Source organism: Melospiza melodia, chromosome 2, assembly GCF_035770615.1.
Source record: "Melospiza melodia melodia isolate bMelMel2 chromosome 2, bMelMel2.pri, whole genome shotgun sequence".
Lineage (NCBI taxonomy): Eukaryota > Metazoa > Chordata > Aves > Passeriformes > Passerellidae > Melospiza > Melospiza melodia.
Window position 1 is genome coordinate 128,349,813 of NC_086195.1, and position 21,235 is coordinate 128,371,047.

At 38.1% G+C, this 21,235-nt stretch overlaps 1 protein-coding gene across 3 annotated transcripts in view; it reads right to left on the reverse strand.

The window, feature by feature from the left end:
- MYO16 (myosin XVI) overlaps positions 1 to 21,235 on the reverse strand; it is a 357,379-nt gene that overhangs the window by 264,318 nt on the left and 71,826 nt on the right. Inside the window, exon 1 of one of the 3 annotated variants that reach the window (XM_063149976.1) lies at positions 19,260 to 19,667. The exons of the other annotated variants lie outside the window; for them this stretch is intronic. Coding sequence (XP_063006046.1) covers positions 19,260 to 19,287 — 28 coding nt within the window. The 5' untranslated portion in view covers positions 19,288 to 19,667. Of the gene's footprint in view, positions 1 to 19,259; positions 19,668 to 21,235 lie in introns of those variants that run through there. 3 annotated transcript variants of the gene reach the window in all.

Sequence of the window (21,235 nt, forward strand, 5' to 3'; positions counted from 1 at the left end):
TGTATAGTCACATCATCAAAGGATTCCTCCCTCACTGAGGGCATGCCTGAGTACTGCTGACTGAATGACCACTTTGTTTTCTCCTTGTGGTTTGACATGCGTTTAATCTATTGAATTCCACTCAAACCCTGCTCTGAAGCCACAATTAACAATCTCCTGACAGGATTTTGTAAAGCTCATGTCATCACAGCACATAAAAGCATCACAAATATTTATTTATTTTCATTTTAAAAAGAGACAACAGAGTATCCTTATCTGCATTCTCTATCAAGGAAGTGATTTTCTTTTTAAAGTTCTTTTTTTAAAATGTTTTGGTTTGCTTTAAAGCCATAGTAGTCTATAAACTATAATGTATCACAATTCCATAATAAAATATAAAATTGTAATCTGAGGTCTGCATGCCAATAATTTTATAAATTTTATTTATAAAATTATATCTTTATTTGCTAAATTATTTGTTATATTATTTCATAAATTACAGATAATACAAATATTATATTTTATATAAAATATTACATATTTTATAAATTTATAAATTTACAACTATAAATTGCAATCATGGTCTCAAACCAGACTTCTCAAAACTGAAGAACATACATTAATCCAATAAGTGCCCAGAGAGTGTCTTGTTAGCAAACACTATGATAGAAGCAGACACAGAATACAATACTACAGGTCAATTTCAGTCAATTATTTTTAACATAGGCTACTCTCTCCCTATAATTTCCGTTCCTTTCTTAACATACCCTTCTAGTTAGAAGAAAACAAGTTGTCAAACTAAAAACTGGAAACACGTATTGGCTTGCATTAAGGCAAAACACACACCCTTTCTTCTTGCATGTCAAAGCAAATAACTTCTGCTGTATAAAACAAAATTTTCCACTTGACCTTAAATTATATGTTTAATTCCATAGCAAAAATTATATGTTTCATTTCTTTAATTTCCTTGTTGGAAGACACAACGAAATGAATGGGTAACTCTGTAAAGCTGCAGAAGATGTAACTTTATTCCTGGGTTCAATCCCAGTGTCCAGAGCATTCAATCCCATAGAAGAGCTACATTCAGACCATTCTCCTCAGCCTGAGGTAGTTTTCAACTGTATCTTTTTCTCATGATAGGACTGCAGAATAAGCGAACTTCAAATCTTTGCTATCAGAATTGTTCTGCTGTATATAAAATATATATAAATATGTATATTAAAAGCCTTTAGCCTACACAGGCCTTTTGTTTCTGCCACAGACAGAGACATTTGTCTATCTATACCCTAACACTTCTAAATGTGACTACAATGCCTGCCAGGAAGGCTCATAGCCACAGAGGGAAAACCAGCTCATTGTGTTAAACTGTGTTTGCCTGCAGCTGGGAGCCCACCCCTGCTCTGCTCATTCCTTTTCCTTCAAGAAGGGAAGAAGGAGCAGCCACGCACTTGAGCTCCAACAGGCTGCAACTTAACTTGCTGTTTACATACTGAAAACTCACCCGAGGCTGAGAATTGTGGCTACTGTCTTAGTCATGGCTGTAAATCTGCACTGCTTGCTAACCAGACTTTAATGGCATCTTTGCTTTTCCCCATCTTAGCTCATGGGCAGTCTCTGTTCTTAGGAGGAACTCGTAGTGTTTGCTGCCATATTGCAACTGAGACTGATGCAAGCTGTAGGACATCTTTGCCATCACACTGCTCTCCTCTTCCAAGGCAAGAAATCAAAAAAATCAGCTCAGTGTCTTGATCAAGCACAGCACAACAAAGATGCTGTCTCACAGGCAGATTCCAGTCTCAGGAAGGATGTTCCTGGCTTAGTGTCCTCTGCCTCTCCATTGGAATGACTTTCAGCTTGTATGAGTCTTTGTCTACTTGCCCTATGAGGAACAGTGCTTGACTACCACAATTGGCCTCACATAGCAGTTCACGGTGTGTGGCCAGAGTCAAAGCAGTCCAGGCCAAGTGAGGAAAGGACTCTTGATCCATTTGGTCACTTGTCTCAGCTAAAAATTAATGAATTGAAGATGAAATTTCTTTCCTCAGCTCATCTGGAACCTGATACATCCCAGATGAGATCAGTATCTGACTGTGGATGTAACAGCTGCAGGTCAGCAACCTCATTAGATTAAGCCTAGATTAGGAAACACAGTATAAATGCAGACAAGGCAAACTGCCTGAATCAATCTTTCAGGTGCTCATCTCTAAGGAATGCACCATTGAGTCCAGCATCCAGTTTTAGAACCAGGCAGAGCTCTCCTCTGTCGTCCCACTCAGCAGAGGAACCGATGATGGCACAAGAGGCAGAGCTTCCTTCACACCTCAAGAGAGCTCACCTCAAACACAGGATAATTATAGACATGCTTCTGGAGAAAATTCTGTGGATGGCTTAATACCCATGAAGCATGGGGTAATTCACTAACACTGCATCAAATAACTTTGTCTTGTCTACCAGTCTTGAAAACCTCTGTTAACAGATTCTACAAATTGTCTGGGTAAACTGTTTAAGTTGCTTCACTGGCTTCTATTAAAAATGCCTTGAGTTCTTTTGGTGGCCATTATCCCTTGTTACTAATTGTCACTATTGAGAAGGTTTCAGCTTTTTCACTTCTGCTAGCAATCCTGGTTGCCTCCCATTGCTCTCATTCTATTGCCTCAGTGTCCATCTTAGACTGGTGGCACCAACACCACGTATTTGCAGGCGCAGTTTCAGTAGCCCCAAGTAGCAGCAGACAATAAGTTCCTTGTCTGGTGACCAAACACGTCTGAACATAGCCCCTGTGTGCTTTGTCTGATTTATCATCAGCACATACAGCTGGCTTCCATTCAGCTCTGCGTCCATTGTAACCCAGCACATTCTTCAGCAGGACTGCAGCTCGAGTCAGTCAGTTCCCAGGCTGTACCAAGGTACAGGGTTAGTCTGCCTCAGGTGTGAAAATATCACTTCCCCTCTTGAACTGCCCAAAGTTTCTAGCAAGCCAATCCCCAGGATTAAGCTCTCCCTTTGAAGTGTGCCAACTACTCTGTCCTAAGTGAGCATTGCCAACACCAGCAACAGCTTCACCTGCAAAGAAACCTTACAGGAAAAAATAGCTGCTAAAATCCACAACCTTATTAGGTGGATGTAAACAGTTACTGCTTAGAGAATGACACCTCAACCACAGTCAGACTCAAAAAAAAAAAAAAAAAAAAAAAAAAAGGCAATTAGAGCCTCCTAAAAAGGTAACATGCAGCAAGTCTGTCCATCCTTTCCTTCCCCAAATATGGGAGGACTGGCACAAACTGCCATACTGATTTGGTACAAGAACACTGTATGACCATTATTCAACAGCAGAAGATAGATGGAAAACGTGACCCCAAACAGAGCTGGTTTGAGTGTGCTAGTCAGGAGGCAGTATGGTAAAGATTTGTGGGTAGGGAAAAAGGTTGCCTTCTGAATATATTTGCTTAAGAGTTTGTATCTCATTACATAATATATCAGATTTGAAGATTATTTCATGCAGTTCTTGGCTCAGTGCATGACAAATTACACTAATGTGCAGGGATTCAATCAGGCCACTGTGATGGTCATGGCAGACTGCACTGGAGAATACCTTGGCAGTGTCACCCACGAAAAAGCTGGCAAGGTTTACTGGTTTATTATTTATTTAATGGGATGTTCTCGACAAAAATTACTAGATTAAACGTGATTGTCAGTATGCATATAGTTTTAAGGTCTGCATCTTCTGTATAAGCACACAATATAGAAACCTCTAAAAAACACTGAAATATCAAAACCAGAGAAACTTTTACCATGTTACATTGATTACTAATTAGTACAGGACAAAGGAAATCATTACCACTGTAACCAACAGAAAAAAAAAGTTTCAATGATGCTTGCTAGCATAGAGCTGCTTCATTGACTGGGACCACCATGAACCACAAGAAAGAGAAGAATCACTACTTTAAAACAACAGCTTCATAAAATTGTAGCAATTTACTCACAACTGGAGAGTATGACATCTGCATCACAAGACAAATTACAGTTTTGATCCTGACTGTACAAACAAGAGATTTCTGAGTAAAGAGGAACAGTTTGCTTTGAATTGTCACTGGTTCTCACTGCGAAGATGAGAGAAGGAATATTTTGTGACATTAAAAGCATCAGCTCCTGAACAAAATGAAGAGCAAAGGAAGGGTGATGGGATGTAAACAGAGAGGAAGAATGGGTACTGTTACAGAAATATTATTCCATCTTCTGAAGGTGATTTGAGCTCAAGTCACTTTACAGTATACAGGGAAATTTTTTGCCATATCTCTTTACAGAAACCATATTGATATAGCTTTCCCTTCTACTGCTTCTTATGGGTTTTTTGTCTATCACCTTTAGTCACTTGATCTGGCATTTAAATTAGGAGACTAGTCATCCTAAAAAATGCACCTCAGGTGGTAATTCAAATTACAGGGGGGTGATTATGTCCCTGGGGGTTTGTGATTATGTCACAGGTCAGGAGGCATTTCCAGAAAGTAAAGCTGAATGCCTACATACATGCACACACAGGCTCACCTTTCTGCTCAGACGCATTTTGACATTGTATGTGACTTTTCATTAAAGGCAAGCACGCAATCAAACATTGACATTGCTTAATGCAGCAAGCCTCTCAAATATGGTGACATGGACTAAGGGTGCATAATGCTTAAAATTACAAATTTCGAAATAATAAGAGACATGCTTATCTTTATTTATGCAAACATGCTGATTTTTACAATATTTTAAACAATGAATAATTAAAGTTCTGGGTATTTGAAAAACCCCAGCCCTTATAGCTTTGAAACAAAATATAGAGGGTTTATATAGCTGGAAAAATGGTAATCTGAGATTCTGAGAATGTATACTGCAGCCAAAACAATAGTCTTTAAGCAGTTTAATGTCACTAAAGGAAAAAGAGTAAAAAAACCCTCCAAAATATATACTGTGTTTAGTTTGGGTCCTCTGACACTTAGCCACTATCTTGGTCTATTCTTGCTAAAGATATGATATCAGACCATTTTCACAACTGCAATTGAACGCCTGCATTCTAATTTAGATAACTGAAATTGTCCTGGATTGCAGAAAGATAAAAATATATCAAAATTTCAACAACTTCAATAAACGTTTAAATAGATTAGCATTCATTCAACAAATTTAAAAAGGCCTTTTTTCATAAAGAGAGTACCATTGTACAACACTTTTGAAGCTGGTTGTCTAACCATAACCACAGTATCAACAAAGATATGTGGGAAAGGCATGCAAGGAGCAGCAAGTGCTTTGGCACTTACACATTCAGATACATGTATGGTGTAAATCACACGATGGTGTAAATTGGTGCAGCTTCATCCAGTTCAAAAAGCTACATTAATGTGCACTCCATGTTTGCTACAGAAGTCAGACCAGAAATTTAGGCACTGGCCCATTCAGTAACGCACTTTGCTGTTACACATAATGACATTATTATACAGAAGACTTTTTTCCTTCTACCAACAAAGCATATTATTTAGATTTATTATGTTGAATTAGAAATAACAATTTATGAGTTTTTATGAAGCTGAGATGAATTTGATATGAAATCAGTGATATAAATACTAAAGCATAACTGAAGTCATTGTGTCTGAACTGTAGATCAATGCATTTTACAGGTGCTCTCTTCAGAAATCAAAAGTTATTATGTATTTTCTACTGATCTTACAGTTTCCAAAAGAAATGTGGCTAAGAACAGCCACAGGAAAGGCTGGCTTAGATTAAATCCATCTCAGATTGAAACACTAAGATCAGCATCAAAATACTTGGATTTGAAAATCCTTTGGTCACCACAGGGAAAATTACTTACCATTTGAACAGCCTCTCCATTACATTTATTAAGCTGTGAGTGAAGCGTGTGCTTGCAACCACTCAGCCTGACTTCCACAGCTGAAACCCCTCCATCAGGTCAGTACAGACCTGCTCACTGTAGCAATGGACTTCATCCTTTTTCTTCTTTTTGGTTTCCCTTCCCACCCCAAAAGCAGATAATCATGAGGGAGCAGTATAACTATTTACCTTGTAAAGAATGTAAAGAATTCAATTAATGCCAAGTCCTCTGAGAATAAATTACATTGCAGTAAAGGAGCTGATGTGCTTCTCCTATTCTTGGCTCCACAGAGCTCCTTTTTGATGTAATTAGAAAGTTAGGGCTCTTAAATGACACGATATACAAAGCTTCCTCAATTCCTGCTTAACACCCAATTCTGTCTTTGCTGAAGAGCAATCCTGAGCACATTCAAGCAGCCACTCTCATATAAAATCCCACTCCTGTACGCTGCTCTTCAAGAGCCTTTCGATGTGACTAGACTGGTAAGCAGGAACTGCAATCAATTTCCAGCTTGATACCAAGGAAAAGTTACTTATCAGATGTTATTTATCAACTCTACAAGCTTCCTAATAGACTCTATTATCTATCTATCAGCAATTCAGTGAAGTTACACTGGCATTTTCTAAAAATTTATTGTATTTAAATCAAAGAAACCACCAGTTTGGGATCTTGCCATTGTAGTGATAGAAGAGAGTCTGAATAATACCTAATTAAATATAACAGAGGGCTCTGCACTGTCATTTGTGATTTATGCCATGTAGCAATCTGTGACATATGGAGATTTTATGTTCTAGGTAAAATTCATTAACTGTTTGTCAGCTTATTCAAAAATGCAGCCAAACTGCTTGCCTGTACATTAGCCTTCAGTGTAATAAAACACAGGTTTCAAATACATATGTATGGGGTTCTTCTCATTCTTTAGAAAAACAAAAAAAACCATTTTCTTTTGTCTGGTTTTGATGCACAGGGAATTGACAAGTATGAATGGTCTGAAAGAAAGTCTGTTTGCCCCAGAGCAGCAGTCCTCATCTGTAGATCACATCCAGAAACTACAGGAATGCAAGCAAAATGAACATACATGATCTGGTCAGGCTCATACTGTTTATTTGGTAAAGCTGCTATCTCCTTCTTCTCTCTACAGCCATTATCCTTCTCTACTCCCTTGGAGGATGAGGCAAAGGTGCAATCTGGATTCCCACAAACCAAAGCAATTTCTGGCAAAACCAAGTAATTTCTCCGGCAAACATCAGAACCTTTTGTGAAACAAACTAAGACAGCATTGTCTGCTCTGGAGCACAGGAGTTTCCATCCAGAAAAACTGCACAATCTGAGTAAAACACATTCACCCATTCATCTCATAGAATATCTCAGGTGGGCTTTTTGGAGATGAAAGTCTGTGCTCAAGGTGAATTCAGGGCTTTATTGTAACCTCTTTAAATAATGAGTATTCAGGCAATAGGTCAAAACACAGCTCTTTTGGAATTTAAGTAAGTTTTTAAGCAACCAGTCACAAAACCTAGGATATAAGTATTCCCTGACCAAAAAAAAAAAAAAAAGAAATGAGAAGGAAAAAAAAAAAAAGCTTGTCAGTTAAATGTTGTACATCAGCTCATGTTCACTAGTGAAGGTTCATGAAGAAAAAATGAAACACATCTAGACAGCACAGCATATTGTCCTAGTTCTCCTTTGATTTTACTGAGCTCTTGTGCTCTAAGATATAATTACCTATTTTTGTGGCTTCTAAATTTCACAGTGTCTATAAAGAAGACTGCACTGCAACATAGGAGAAAGGTATTTTACAACATAAACTCAAAGGTGTTTATATATGCTCTAGAAAGTAGTAGGAGGGTATATGTAGGCAGGGAACAGGATTCGAGGATAAAAGCCTTTTGAAATAGATGAACGATTGCACAGGAGATAGAACACACAATCTGGGGCTGTTTCATCTGCCCTGCCTTTTGAGAGGAGTCTCTAGATATCATCCATAGCCTTTGCCATAGAGAGAACTAGTAGGGACTCTCCAAAAATGATCCAGCAAGCTAAATAACAATGCTGTAGAGCATCAGCACTCCAACATCTTTCATTGTTTATGAAGTGTAGACACACCCTCTGAAGCTTGTCCCACCAACACCTTATCTTTTGCTTGCAGCAAGGTAAGTGGTGCTAAGTCTGCAGGGCATTGCTTTTCACCCAAACACTGCGGTTTGACTCCAGCCACCAAACCCCACACAGCAGCTCAGTCACTGCCCCGCCAGCAGGACTGGGGAGAGAACAGGCAGGGTAAAAGAGAACTCATGGGTTGAAATACAGTTTAACAGGAAAAGCTAAAGCTGCATAGAGAAGCTAAGCAAAAAGGAATTAATTCACTGCTTCCCATGGTTGGGCAGGTGTTCAGCATCTCCAGGAGAGCAGGACCCCATTCATGTGCAATGGTTACTTGGGAAGACAAGCACCATCACTCCAAATGCACTCCCTTCCTCCTTCTTCCTCCCTACTTTCTATTATGAGCATGAGGTCCTGTGGTCTGGAATACTCCTCTTGTCAATTGAGGCTGCCTATCCTGGCTGTGTCTCCTCCCAGCCTCCCATCCACCAACAACTTCCTCCCCACCGTGGCTATACGAAAAGCAGAAAAGCCCTTCGCTCTGTTAGCCCTCCTCAGCAATAACAAAAACATCTCTATATTATCAGCACAAATCCAAAACAAAGCCCTGTACTAGAACACTGTGAAGAAAATTAACTCTACCCCACCTGAAACCAGCAGAAGAAGAAACTTATTTGTAGCATGCTTAAATTTCCTTGCAAGACTTGACTTGACTTGGTACCTTGTGTGACAAAAGATAACAGCTTGTAAGCTAAACCTGACACCCATGTGGCAGAAAAGCCACACTATAATTTCCAACCATAATGAAATAGATGTACAACACTACTAGGCAATGTAGTACTCACTTGTTTGAATAAATCATGTCATGATTAACCTGATTTTGAAACATTTTTCCTGCAACTGGGTAACGGATTTGGAAATTATCATGGGGAGAAAACCGACAAGATGCATAGACACAAGTAACATAATCACAAAGAATTTGTTTCCTTAGAAAGATCAAAGCAAAATATGCTTATGTGTTTCCCAGAGCTTAATGGTAAAGCAGCTAATTTTTTTTTTTTTTTAAGAAATAGTCCAAGTCCCTATGTCAGGATCTGAAGAGAGAGTTTAAAGCAATCATAAAACAAAAGTCATCTGATTAACACTGACTGCACTAACACATTTTTATTTTTAATATATATCTATATATAGACAACTCAGAAGAGAAAATAAAATGGTTGCTTGCACTAACTCCTACAACTTTTCGATGTATGAATTTATGTCACTTTTTATTTGACGTTTTCAGAAGCAAGCAATGTATACTTGTTAGAATAATATACTAATTAATGCTTGTCACTTGCAAAGCCTGGGAGGAAATAGCATCAGAATAGTTGGTCATATTTGAAGAATCCAAATTGCTGTAAAACTCCAGAAGCTCTAAATCAGAAGGTAGAATGTGAACAAAGAAGAACTGGGTTTGCCAAATGACAAAAAAGAAAGATAAGAAGGAATAGATGAGAAGTCCGCCAGAAAATATAACTCTTCTAGGCCTTGCACAGACCAAGCTGTCTTTACTTGACTGCAACACAAGATTTATGAAGTGACAATTAAGTTTTGGCAATAATAGTTATTTCCTTACAGTACATTAAATGGAGATGTAATAATGCATGCATCTCTAGCCCACCCTTTCAGGTATAGGACAGAGAGAAGGAAGCACGTGCACCTGGGAAGAGATGCACAGGAAAATTCTTCCTGCCATCACAGTATAATATAAAAGTTTTGTTACACAGGTACTTAACAAAGTAGACAGTGAAAAACACTAAGACTGTTGTTAATACTTGTAAATCTGAAATTTGGGAAAGCGAATTAACACACTAGTGCACCGTGAGAGGAAGCCAGAATTGCAGCCACTACACCTCAAGGGTACTGAAAAAGTTGAACAACAGCAGCAACAACCAACTACTTGATTAAAGAAAAAAAATCAGATTGTTTCAAAACCTGGGGCCATTCTTTTATCATAGACATTCTCAGATATCACTATTTTAGTCAGCAAATATGCCAGGGCTCAAGAGTCATCCAGCATACAAGAATTACAGAAACCATAGGAGAAAAACACATAAATCAAAATTTGCAGAAACCTGCATATATAAAAGCTAGTTTAGCATGATGTGAATCAAAACAAAGGGGATATTGAGTATCATACATCATAGGGAGTTAAAAGTCAAAAAGAAAGCAGTGGTTCACAGACCCAGCCATAAGGACTGGCAAGCACACAGGAAAGGAAATCCTATGCCAAGTGAACCATGGTTCTACATGCAATCTAATAATTTAAAGAGATTACTGTAAAGTAAAAGCAGATGGAAAAGTAGTTTACCACACAGTGGAGCTAACAAAAATTCTGCAGCAGAGCTAATTTGTAGACCTTTGGTCACTGTTCTGTGCACATCAAGGGGCTGCCATCTCAGTTTTCAAAGAGCAAGAGGATTGGAAACTGGCCCTCCTCCATTCTGCAGAAAGGCAACTTATCTGGAATATTGCATTCAATTCTAGACAGTCAAATTGGAGCAGTTCAAAAGAAACTACCACAAATAGTTTTGAGGCCTGAGGGACTGATTTATGAAGAAAGATGAAAAGAATTAAATATGCATAGCTTAGCTAAGCAGTGACTAAGGAGAGAAAAGTTAACAGAAATTTAAAGAGTGAAAGGGAAAAAGAAAGGTTATATACCATAAAAATGAAGAGAAGATGGAGCAATAAAATGAATTTAATACAGCACAAATTTAGGCAGAGTACCAAGACAAAAATAATATATATGGATGAGATTAATAGATAAGATCACAAAATTCCTTGTTTGGTGTTCTGACTGGACAGCCACACAAAAGCAACAACACAGGCATAGCAGCTCTGTGTTTCTGGACACTCAGGTCAGCTCCTTCACTCAGTTCAGGAATCTCCAAATGTAAAGCTCCGTAAAGAGAAACCCTCAGTAAAGTGAAGACCCAACCCAGGAGAATTTCTGGCGTGCAAAGCCACACCAGCGGCATCTGAAAGGCTTCTCTCCCTCGCACTGGCAGGGTAATTATTGGGTATGTCCTAGGTAAGGCTGGCTAGAAGAGCAAGGGTGGCTAGAAGAGCAAGGGTGATTGCTAGTGAGAGCTGGATCTTCATGGGCAAGTGAAAATGAAAGCAGTTTAATGGCTTTTCTGACACCAGTGTTTATAACAGTCTCTAAGGTCACCTTCCACATCCACCATCAAGAATTACACTTGTGGCCATATACAGGACAGCTGTAGGGGCATGGAAGCAGAAGTGAAGATAAGCATTATAATATTTGATTGTTAACACGTGCAGCAATGTCCTTTCTGGGTTAAATTAAAATGGGGAAATATGGTTGATAATTCAAAAAAGAGGAAGAGGAAGAAGAGGAAGAAGAGGAAATTGAAAAGTTTGATCTCATTTGACCAACTGAAAAAAAGCAGTATCAAAGGATGGACTCCTAGTCTACACATATCTTCAGGCACCTGTACTGAAGAAATAAGTGGATGAACATAAACGGGTTTTAGAGATGTTGAAGAAATTGAAGTAAAAATTAAACAGAAATTATTATTCCAACTCTGACATTACTGCTCACGAGAAAGAAAAATGTCACTCCAAGACAAAATAAATCTATATATTCATTGCTGATTAAGAGGAAATAAATAATTTAGTTTGCCTTAAAAGCCTTACTTTTCACAACTATGTCTACATGATTTACACATGCCACTTCTGCAACTAACATTAGTACTGCAGCTAACAGAATCAAATAATTGTGTTGAAAGTATAGCAACTGAAAAACAAGTTGTTCAGTTCATGTGCAATCTGAATATAAAATGTCTCTCCTTTCACATAAAATGATTGTTGAGCAAGGAATATATTGTTCGAACATTTTTTAGAGCTTTCTACAATAAGCTACCTACAAACAAAATTACTATTGTTCTCACAAAGACAGAAAAAAAGAGGAAATTTCTACATGCTTGCTTTCCTCTTTTCTTAGTCCAGATGTCAATATTTACAAAATTTTTCACAGGAGAAAGCTATGATTCCTTTTACGGGAAAGAGATCACATTTGAAAGCTATCAATTAACTCTCCAAATATGACCTTAATACATTGCTCTATTTTCTGTAGATGCCTTTACAGGGTCCCATATATATTTTATGTGTTACACTTCATAACAGGATTTGCACTGAATGGGACCACAGCAGGAATCCACCAGCCTGAGGTGGCATGGCCCAAATCTCCTGCCTGTGTGCTCTGAATCTCCTCTAAAAGGGCATATTGCATGAGAGATATTCACAGTAGCATTTACAAGAAAAGTTTTCAGGTTTTATCTCTTTTTTTCTGAGAATAAGATCTTTTTTGTTTTAAAATCCACTATGAAAGGAAAGAGAGTAAAGTACACTTCCAACATGAATGTCCATATTCTAGCTGCATAAAAAGCATAGTAATCAATGACCAAGTGCTCTTCCACTGTGTGTGGTGCCCTCCTGTCCACATTCCTTGCCAGGTCCTATCTTTACATCAAAAAGAGATTTAAAGTGGACTAAGTCAGGGCTCTCTGAATCACCTTATAGAAGGGGGGAAGTTGTCAGGGACTGTTGTCTTTCAATGTACAAGAATGGCACTGGCATGAAAACCAGTTCCGGCCATGCTATTTGCATTTGTGTTTCTGCAAGGATACCACACTGACCCAGCTGTTGGCTGAAGGGATGTGCAGCAGCCAAAACTTGCAGATCTCTCTTAGTAGGTCTTATGTTGCTGTTGTTTTCACTAAAGGCATCTGCTCAAAAGCAAACAAATGGAAAGTATCTCTTGTAATAAACAAACAGCATTTTTCTTTAATTGGTGGTGTTCTTCTTTAATATAGTAAAAAACTTGCATTAGGACAACTCTCCATTTGCTCCAAATCAAACCAAGCTTTTGCTGAATTAATTATTTTCATTTGTTTAAGAACAAATTAGAATTAGTTCCATCTCAGATTTCACTTGCTTTCAAATAATCATGTTTATGCTGTTGCAATTTTGATTGAGGTGTTAATTGAATTATCTAAAAATATTTTCTGTTTGGTTTTATAACTTAAAAACTGTGCATGATGCAGTATATTAATTTATATGAAACAAGAAAAATAAATAAATGTGATTATTTGCAGCAAGAAGCTACATCAGGATTGAAAAGTGGCTATATTGCCATAATTTCATACATAGAAATAAAGAGGTTGGGAGGGTTGTTGGTGTGGGGTGTTTTTCTGCTCTGTTCCTGCAGCAATCTTCTCAAAAAATGTAGTATCAGAGTCTGAAGCTTCACACATGCTGTGCCAATATGGTGAGAAAATGTGGTACTTTGACCTTTATAATCTTCTTTCATCTGATTTTTAGGGTGGATAGCTTTCTTTGCTGTTTGCAGAATAACTAGAAGAAAAAAAGCTCTCTAAATACCAAAATCATAGGGAATTTCTTATAAGCCCTCAGTAAAGTTTTCCACAGAAAGTGCTGATTCTTCTCTTTACTGACAGATTTTTAGAGTAGCAAACAAAAAATAATTGGTGGATGACTGTGATTTCCACTAAACTACTATAAATAAAAACTATTCTTGGTTGAATACAAAGTTGGAAATGTTATAGTCTTCAGCTGTCCAAGTTAATAATGCTCCTTTTCCTATTATTTCAAAGTGTAGTTTTCAAAATTTAATATAAACTTAATATAAAAATGCATCTTAATAAAATTAATAATTGCTATTCTATGCGGTTGGGAAAGTTGTTACTGTGAGGTTTTATTTACTGGAAACACACTAAGCAAATTATTAGACTACTACTACAAATGTGCCAAGCTAATTGGCTTATTGACAGCTCAAAATACATTTTTCTAAGTATAACTTCCTATGTCCACATACTGATATAAAAATTTATTTTTTATCTCTTTCCTTGCACTCAGTGTCATGAATCTCAAATTTGTCAATATTTAGATTAGGTAAAAAATTAGTTAAAATTAAAAAATTCATGTTGCATTTCTGTCATTGTCACATGAACTCAGGAACTGGAGAATAAAAATAGAGAAACATCTAACTAGTAAAGACATACTGGCATTCATAGGTGGTAAATAATATCCTCGTTTCCTGTTGGCCTGCACTTATCCTGTGATGACAGTGAGAGACATGGAGCTAAAAAGCATAATAGAAGCAAAAAATATTCTAGCTGTGGCTCTATTTGTATTAAGGTTAGTAAAACAAAACCCATTTGTTCTCAACCAAATAATTAAAAACCTAGTTTTTTAGGTATCTTTCATGACACCTGAATTATCATATAACTATTTTTAAAAGTTTGCACTGCACATCACTGATACATCAGACATATTCAGTCTGTCAAAATGGAATACAAAATATCGTGTATTGCATTAGCATTCTCTTATACATTTTTACAGTATAAGCTTCTCAGACAAATACCTTTCATCAAAATCTTTTTACTCCCCCAGACTTGCTTTATGTGCTTTCACAGGACCTTAAAACTCCCAAGCAGTGGTTCATTTCACAGAGCCACTCCTCCTGCTCCCTCGGGATTTCCAGGGCAGATGACTCCTGACTCTGCCTCCCAGTTTCATTTCCAGCAGGCAGGATCACTCAGCCATGCTAAGCATCTCATTTCAGTAACAATCTTAACCTCATGCCACAGGTCACAGTGTTATAAGCATGTACAAGGGAAAGGAATTTTTCCCAGCAGCCATGGTGTACTTAGCTCTGTTATTGCAGAAATAAACCATGACACAAGAGTTAGAAGACGCTATCATGAATTATCAACGTAGATAAATGGGATAGGTGTTGAATAAGGACTGTCACAGACATCCTGCTTCTGTTTACAGCCCTCATTTCCACCACCTGCATATTTTTACTATTTTGTCTCTTGAGCTTCTCACTGGAGGCAGAAGACATGCCCAAGAAGATGTGAGAATTCTCTGTGACACCAGAATATACAATAAATAAATTATTACCACCTCCTGCCTAACCCTGGAATAGAAGAAATCCTGCTCTTGGGAAGGAGAAAACACTTCAAAAAATTTTCTAGCTGTCTTAAGTCACCAAGAATCCAGTGTGACAGAACACACCTATGTGTCACTGTTACTTGGGCCATCACACATCCATGCTGCCACAGAGGTAAAGGGTTCCCTATGTCACAGACTGACTACAGGTCTCCAATTTTTCTTTTCAGGCTCCTCTTCTCTTGTTTGGTCTAAACAGTAACTCACTCTACTGAGGCACAGATCAAAGTTCCACAGGCTGTCTCACAGTAAGAAAGCTGATATGAAGGTATCACATGTTTCTCCCCCAGTATTATTTCTTCATCTATGGGAGAATCAAATTCAAGTCTCCATCCTCTGAAAACTGAAACTAATATATCATATCACATCTTTCCCCCACCCTGTCCAAGCTCCATAAGGTTCATGTAGAGCTACCACTTCATAGACAATCCTTGCCATGTAAGGCAACAACTTCAGGACCTTCAGGTCCTGAAGGTAATAAGGGATAGGTATTGAAGAAACTTATTATGTTTATTTTCTATCTGGTTTCAAATCCGGAATTAAATTTATCAATAAACATCTAATTAGTATTTCCATCCCAGATCACTGTAGGTACTGGTCTGTCACACAGCACAATTCAGTGGGTTTTAATTCATACAAAGGATTTAAAGGAATTGGAAACAGATAAACCAGAAAGAAGTAGAAGCTGATGTTCAGATTTTATGATCCTAATATTTGGATACATTTAATTGGCTTGGACTTCCACCAGCCATGACTGTAACTCCTTCTAGCAAGGTTTTTATTCTGTTTGCACTCATTCACCTCTACAGCATTTGCAGTGGAAATCAGACTCTGGAGTAACAAACTTAAGCCTCCTTGCTAAAGTACTGTTTTCTTAGCTCCCTTTGCAGATCCCTCAGAGGAAGTCCAGAGCAAAGGTAGAAAACCACTGCCATAACATGTAAATGATGATATTTATATAATAACTAGATTTAAAAGGGACAGAAGACAGCAGCAAGGTGCTGTCTAATTTGCAAAATTACATTCATTTGTACAACCTGTCACACAAATCATCAAGATAAAATGGTATCCTGCAGCTGGCAGATAATATGTGACACTCTCCTACAAACCACTGTTCTCTTTTCTAAATATTCACACTCACAGATTGCCAAGGATAAGCTACCAGCACAGACAGGGACAGCTCTGAGCAGCAGCAATACTTGGCTGCAAAAGGAGATGGGCACGAGTAGTGACAACACGAGCTGCTCCAGCAGGCAGACACTCATTCAGCTTAGCGTTAAATGCTGCAGGTGCCAGCTAAAGACAACATGATGGCTGCAGCAGGCACACTTCCAGAGCATTACTGGGATGAAAGACCTCACTGGGCATGGCCCCAGAAAATCTGGTTTGACCACACAGCTCCCCCTGCTCAGAGCAGGAGGGAGTATCCAGAGAATGGCAACAGAGCTGGAGAAGGGTCAGGAGCACAAGTGTTACAAGAGGATCGGCTGAGGGAGCTGGGGGTGACTAACTTGGAGAAAAGGATACCCGGGGGACACCTTATCACTCTCTGCAATTGTGTTAAATGAGTCTCCTCTCCCAGGTAACAAGAGATGGGACAAGAACAAATGGCCTCAAGTTGTGCCAGAGGAGATTTAGATTAGCTATTAGGAAAAAAATACTTCACTGAAAGTGTGGCCAACACTAGAACAGTCTGCCCAGGGAATTGGTCAAATTGCAATCCCTGGAACTGTTCAAAAAACATGTAGATATGGTGCTTGGGGCTGTGGTTTTCTAGTGGATATGGCTGTGGTTTTGTAGTGGATATGGATATGGTTTTGTAGTGCTAGCATAATGGCTGGACTCCACGACCTTAGAGGTCTTTTCCAACATTAATGATTTTATGAGTCTATGGTGGACTGAAGAGCTTTCCAAGCTGGAGCTTTCCAGACAGAAAATGCTTGTAACTAGATGGTGATTTATATGGCGAAGTATACCTGCTTTTCACAGCCTTCTAATGGGAGCAATGCCATGAAAAAATGAAAGAATATTAATAAAATTGTACTAACATCATTGGAGAATAGCTATAGCCCTTCTCAGCTCAGATCCCCACACCCAACTTCTGCAAAGATTTAAAAAAACCAAGAGGCAAACATATGCAAAAGCCAGGTACATAGCACTGTAGTTCATAAAACACTAGCTTTTAAGTGTCATTAATTTGTGCCTTTTAGATATTTCCTCTCTACCCAAAGTAGTCCCAGAGACAGTGCTCTGCCACCGTGCTTCCTCTGGATCAGTGTCTTTTCTCTCTGACACAGAAATCACTGGTGAAATAGTTAAAAGCAAAGTGGGGTGTGAAGAGTCACGTTCCAAGCACTGTGAGTGAGATTCAGCTGTTCTCAGCACATCTCAGAGCACTGCTGGTGCTGCAACTGCGCACGCAGCCCTGGCCCATCTTTGGTCCCAGCTGTCTGCCAAACACAAATATCTGCAGCATATTGGCATGTGAAGTCAGATAATAATGCTCAGGGGAGCATTGCAGAGGAAGTGCTTCTCCTTCACTAATTACAGGTGGAAATGGAAGCACTTCTGCCAATTCTGAGAAGCACGGGCAGTGAAAAAAACTCCTGTCAGGCTCCAGCCAGCAGCGGTTGTCTTCTAAAGGACACAATTTGGAAAGAAAAGAGCTATGTAGTAAACCACCCCAATTTACCAAGAATTCACTAATCAAAACTACAAATCTGAAAAACAGGAAACAAATATTATTGACAAAATTGATGCTGTACATTCACCTTTCCCTCTGCTGTGTTTTAGTCCTTCATCTCTGCAATCAATGCAATGAACGTCCCAATTAGTCATCATTTGCTTCCTTTTAGCAGAAGAACCTCAGGGTCCTCCTCATATCTTTCCTGTAGTTTCACTGAAGAGTTACTTATTTAATATGCTATTGACTTTCAGATGCCTATCTAGATTTGCAACAACTTCACTGTAAGAGTAATTTTAAAGTGAATAAAAACCAAACAATACTTTTTTGACATCTTCAAGATATTTACATTGCAAATTCCTCATTTGCATTTATCAAATCTCAGTACAAGCTCAAAGATTTATTCCTAGAATGCACCTCTAAAACTGTGCAGTAAAACTAATCTCTGCTTCTCTGCATGAACAGGGAACTGTAGCTCCCACTAGTATTAAAGGCAGTCCATACACCAGTCCCATTGAATGCAGACAAGAGGAAACCTATATAAATAATTTTTACTCGAATTACTAAAATACTTCCAGGGCACCTTAATTTCATATTAAGACAGCAAAGAACCACACTACTTATTTATTAACTATAACACAGTGTTTTAAAAATAGTTCCAAAGTGTCCTTGGTACACTTAAGTCATCAAAGACCATGATCTAGAGAGAAAAACCTTTTGCAGCAGTCTGCTATTTGACATGTAAAAACTGTGCCATAATCACTAAAGTCTGAAGTTTTCTAAGTCCTTCAGTAAAAAAATATCTATGGCTATTGAACTACTGCTGGCTGTTCAAAACAAGTATTGAAAGAATAATTCATTTCTCTGGTGTAAATGCAGCAATTTCCACTCAGACCCTGGATGCTTTCAAAGGGAAATCCTATAAGACTGAAAAATGTGCAGCTAGAAAGACAAGCAACCTTGAAAAAGAAAAAAAAGCTGTTAGGAACTTCCTCTGCAATGAACCAAATGCATTTAGCATAGATCCCAATTTCAGGATATCTTTAAGGAGGCAAGCTTGCATGATTCAAGGTTAAAAGTTCATTGCTATTTTTTTAAGTCTGTCACACCAAATAGCTAAATATTCAGACAAGGAGGGGATACAAGCATTTGATCTACAGTAGATGATGAGCTGGGCTGGCAATTATAAAGCTATTCTCACTTGTATATCCTTGCAGAGTGTGAGAGCCATGTTCCAAGGTTGTCCTTAAAGGCGTCCTTAACATAATGCTGTCAATGACGTTTCTTCTTTTCGGACATTACATTCTTTGGTGATTAATTTAAACAAAAGTTTTAAAAGCTGATCATTATGAAGTTCAGAATGAGAGCATTATTACACACACAATGAAGTTATCTCTGAACAGAGGAGAGAAAGAAACACTGGGCTCTGCCTGTATATTCACATGCAAAGTAACAACTCCCTTTCCCCACTACTGTGTTGACATCATGCAGCATCTGCATTCGACTTTTTGCATATGTAATGAAAAGACACACCTCAGAAAATAAAGACAGTTTTAAAAGCAAAATAACCATTTTGTTACTTACAGCATTTGATAAAATGGTAATGAGACATTCTTTCATCTCAGGCTGTAGTCTCGCTACAGGTTTCAGCATTCTCTTCCGCTACAACTGTCATGCCCAGAAAATGCATTATTTAAAGCCCTTCCTCAGGTATCCAGTGCACCTCAGAATACATTATTCAGCGCAGTTTCTGTTCCAGGATCTTGCAGAGGCTTCCAAGTCACCCTCACCCGGCTGCTGGAGTTAGGATAAACCTCCGTGCGTCTTGAACCATGACTGCTGCACGTGCTATTGTAGCACAATTGATTGACAGCGCTCCTAATCCCACATCCCCAGGAATAGAAAGATTTAATTGGTGTGCACTTGCAGCCACATTCTTCCAGCACTGAGGTGTGCTGCTGCACTGCGGCTTTCACAGTCCTGCCAGTTAATGGCTTTTCAATAGCTTTCAAATGGCAGCAAACTAAGCTTGATGAGTGGGCTCGAATGAAATAGCAGAACAGGGGATCTTAAATTTTATTTGTGCATGTTGTTCGTGTGCCAAATGCGACCAGATTTTTAGCTAGTACTAAACCGGGATTATTTTTAGTTGCCACCAGTTGCTGTGTGAATAGGAAATTGATATAGGTTTCCAAGAATAACCATCTTTTAGCATCACAGATCATTTTTCAGTATATTATAAGGTAAAAAATCAGGATAAAGCTTACAGCCATCTTCAGAGTCTCATGGTTTATGCATGGATTAATTCACATTGAGCTAAAAGCATGCTTGTGTGTACATTTCTTGGTATGTTCCTGTTCTATCCTTTCTTTGTATTGCAATGCATCTTTTTCACAGATAGAATATTTGTGTCAGGAGACAAAAACTGCAAGCTCTGCATGGTTTGTATCATGATTATGCGCATGTTATCTAATGACATTTAAATCACTGATTGTAAGAGAAAAAGCCTAAGAAAATGCATCACTAGCAGCAAGTCCATACAATTATTTATCACACTGTAGAATAACAAGTCAATGTACACTGACGCATTACCCGGTTTCAGATTAAGGACACACAAAAGGCAGACCTGCACTGTATTTTAAACACCCAGGCTGCAGCATCCTCTGAGAACAATTTCTGCATTACTTTGCCAGGAACAGTTATCCATAAATTTGGCTACCTCTTCTGTGAGAAACCTACAGCTGAACTGCAGTAAAATATTTTTATAGTATCAAAAAATAATTTAAGAAAATTGTACTTATTGAAGACCTCCATTTGCTTACCATGCATCATGCTTACCACAGCCAACACTTCACTGAGTGAGAGCTCTTGTAAAGGAAAACTGATAGCCCAACCATATTTAAATCTTTTATTCATCTGAAAGGGTTCTCACCTACTATTTTGTCAACATAACATTCTAACAGCTAGAAAGTGTTAAAAGGACTACAAAGAAAAAAGGGTCTTACTAATTAGTGAGGATCACTAATTCAGATTCTATTAACTATTCTACAAAGTTCCCACAAGAGCAGAAAGATATATATTCACAGGCTTCCAGTGATCCATTAGCAAAACCCTTAGGTGAAATCTCTCAGCTCCCAATAGCCACACATTTCACATATGGTTTAAAGTTAAATATGCATAGCGATTCTTTTATTTATAGACAAATCTTTATATCAGAACGAATTATTCAGGTATTTTGGTTTTCTTCCTGAAAACATAAGTTTTCCACTAGAAAATGAAAAAGAAATCAAGAAATAATCAGGGGAACATAGGGATAAATTATATAAAACAGAATACAGTAATTACATTACCATGGAAACTTTTTTTGCTTTAAAGCTCAGAAGTCCAAAGTAATTAAATCTATTCAGACTGCCTTTCACACCTACACAACACTAGGCCAGTTTGGGCCATATGGCTTATAAAATAAACATATAGAGTGTTTTAAGAGGTAATGTTAGTCATAGTTCATGAGCAAGTGTCAAGTAATCTGACAAAAAGGCCTTTGAGCAATACTTTTTGGT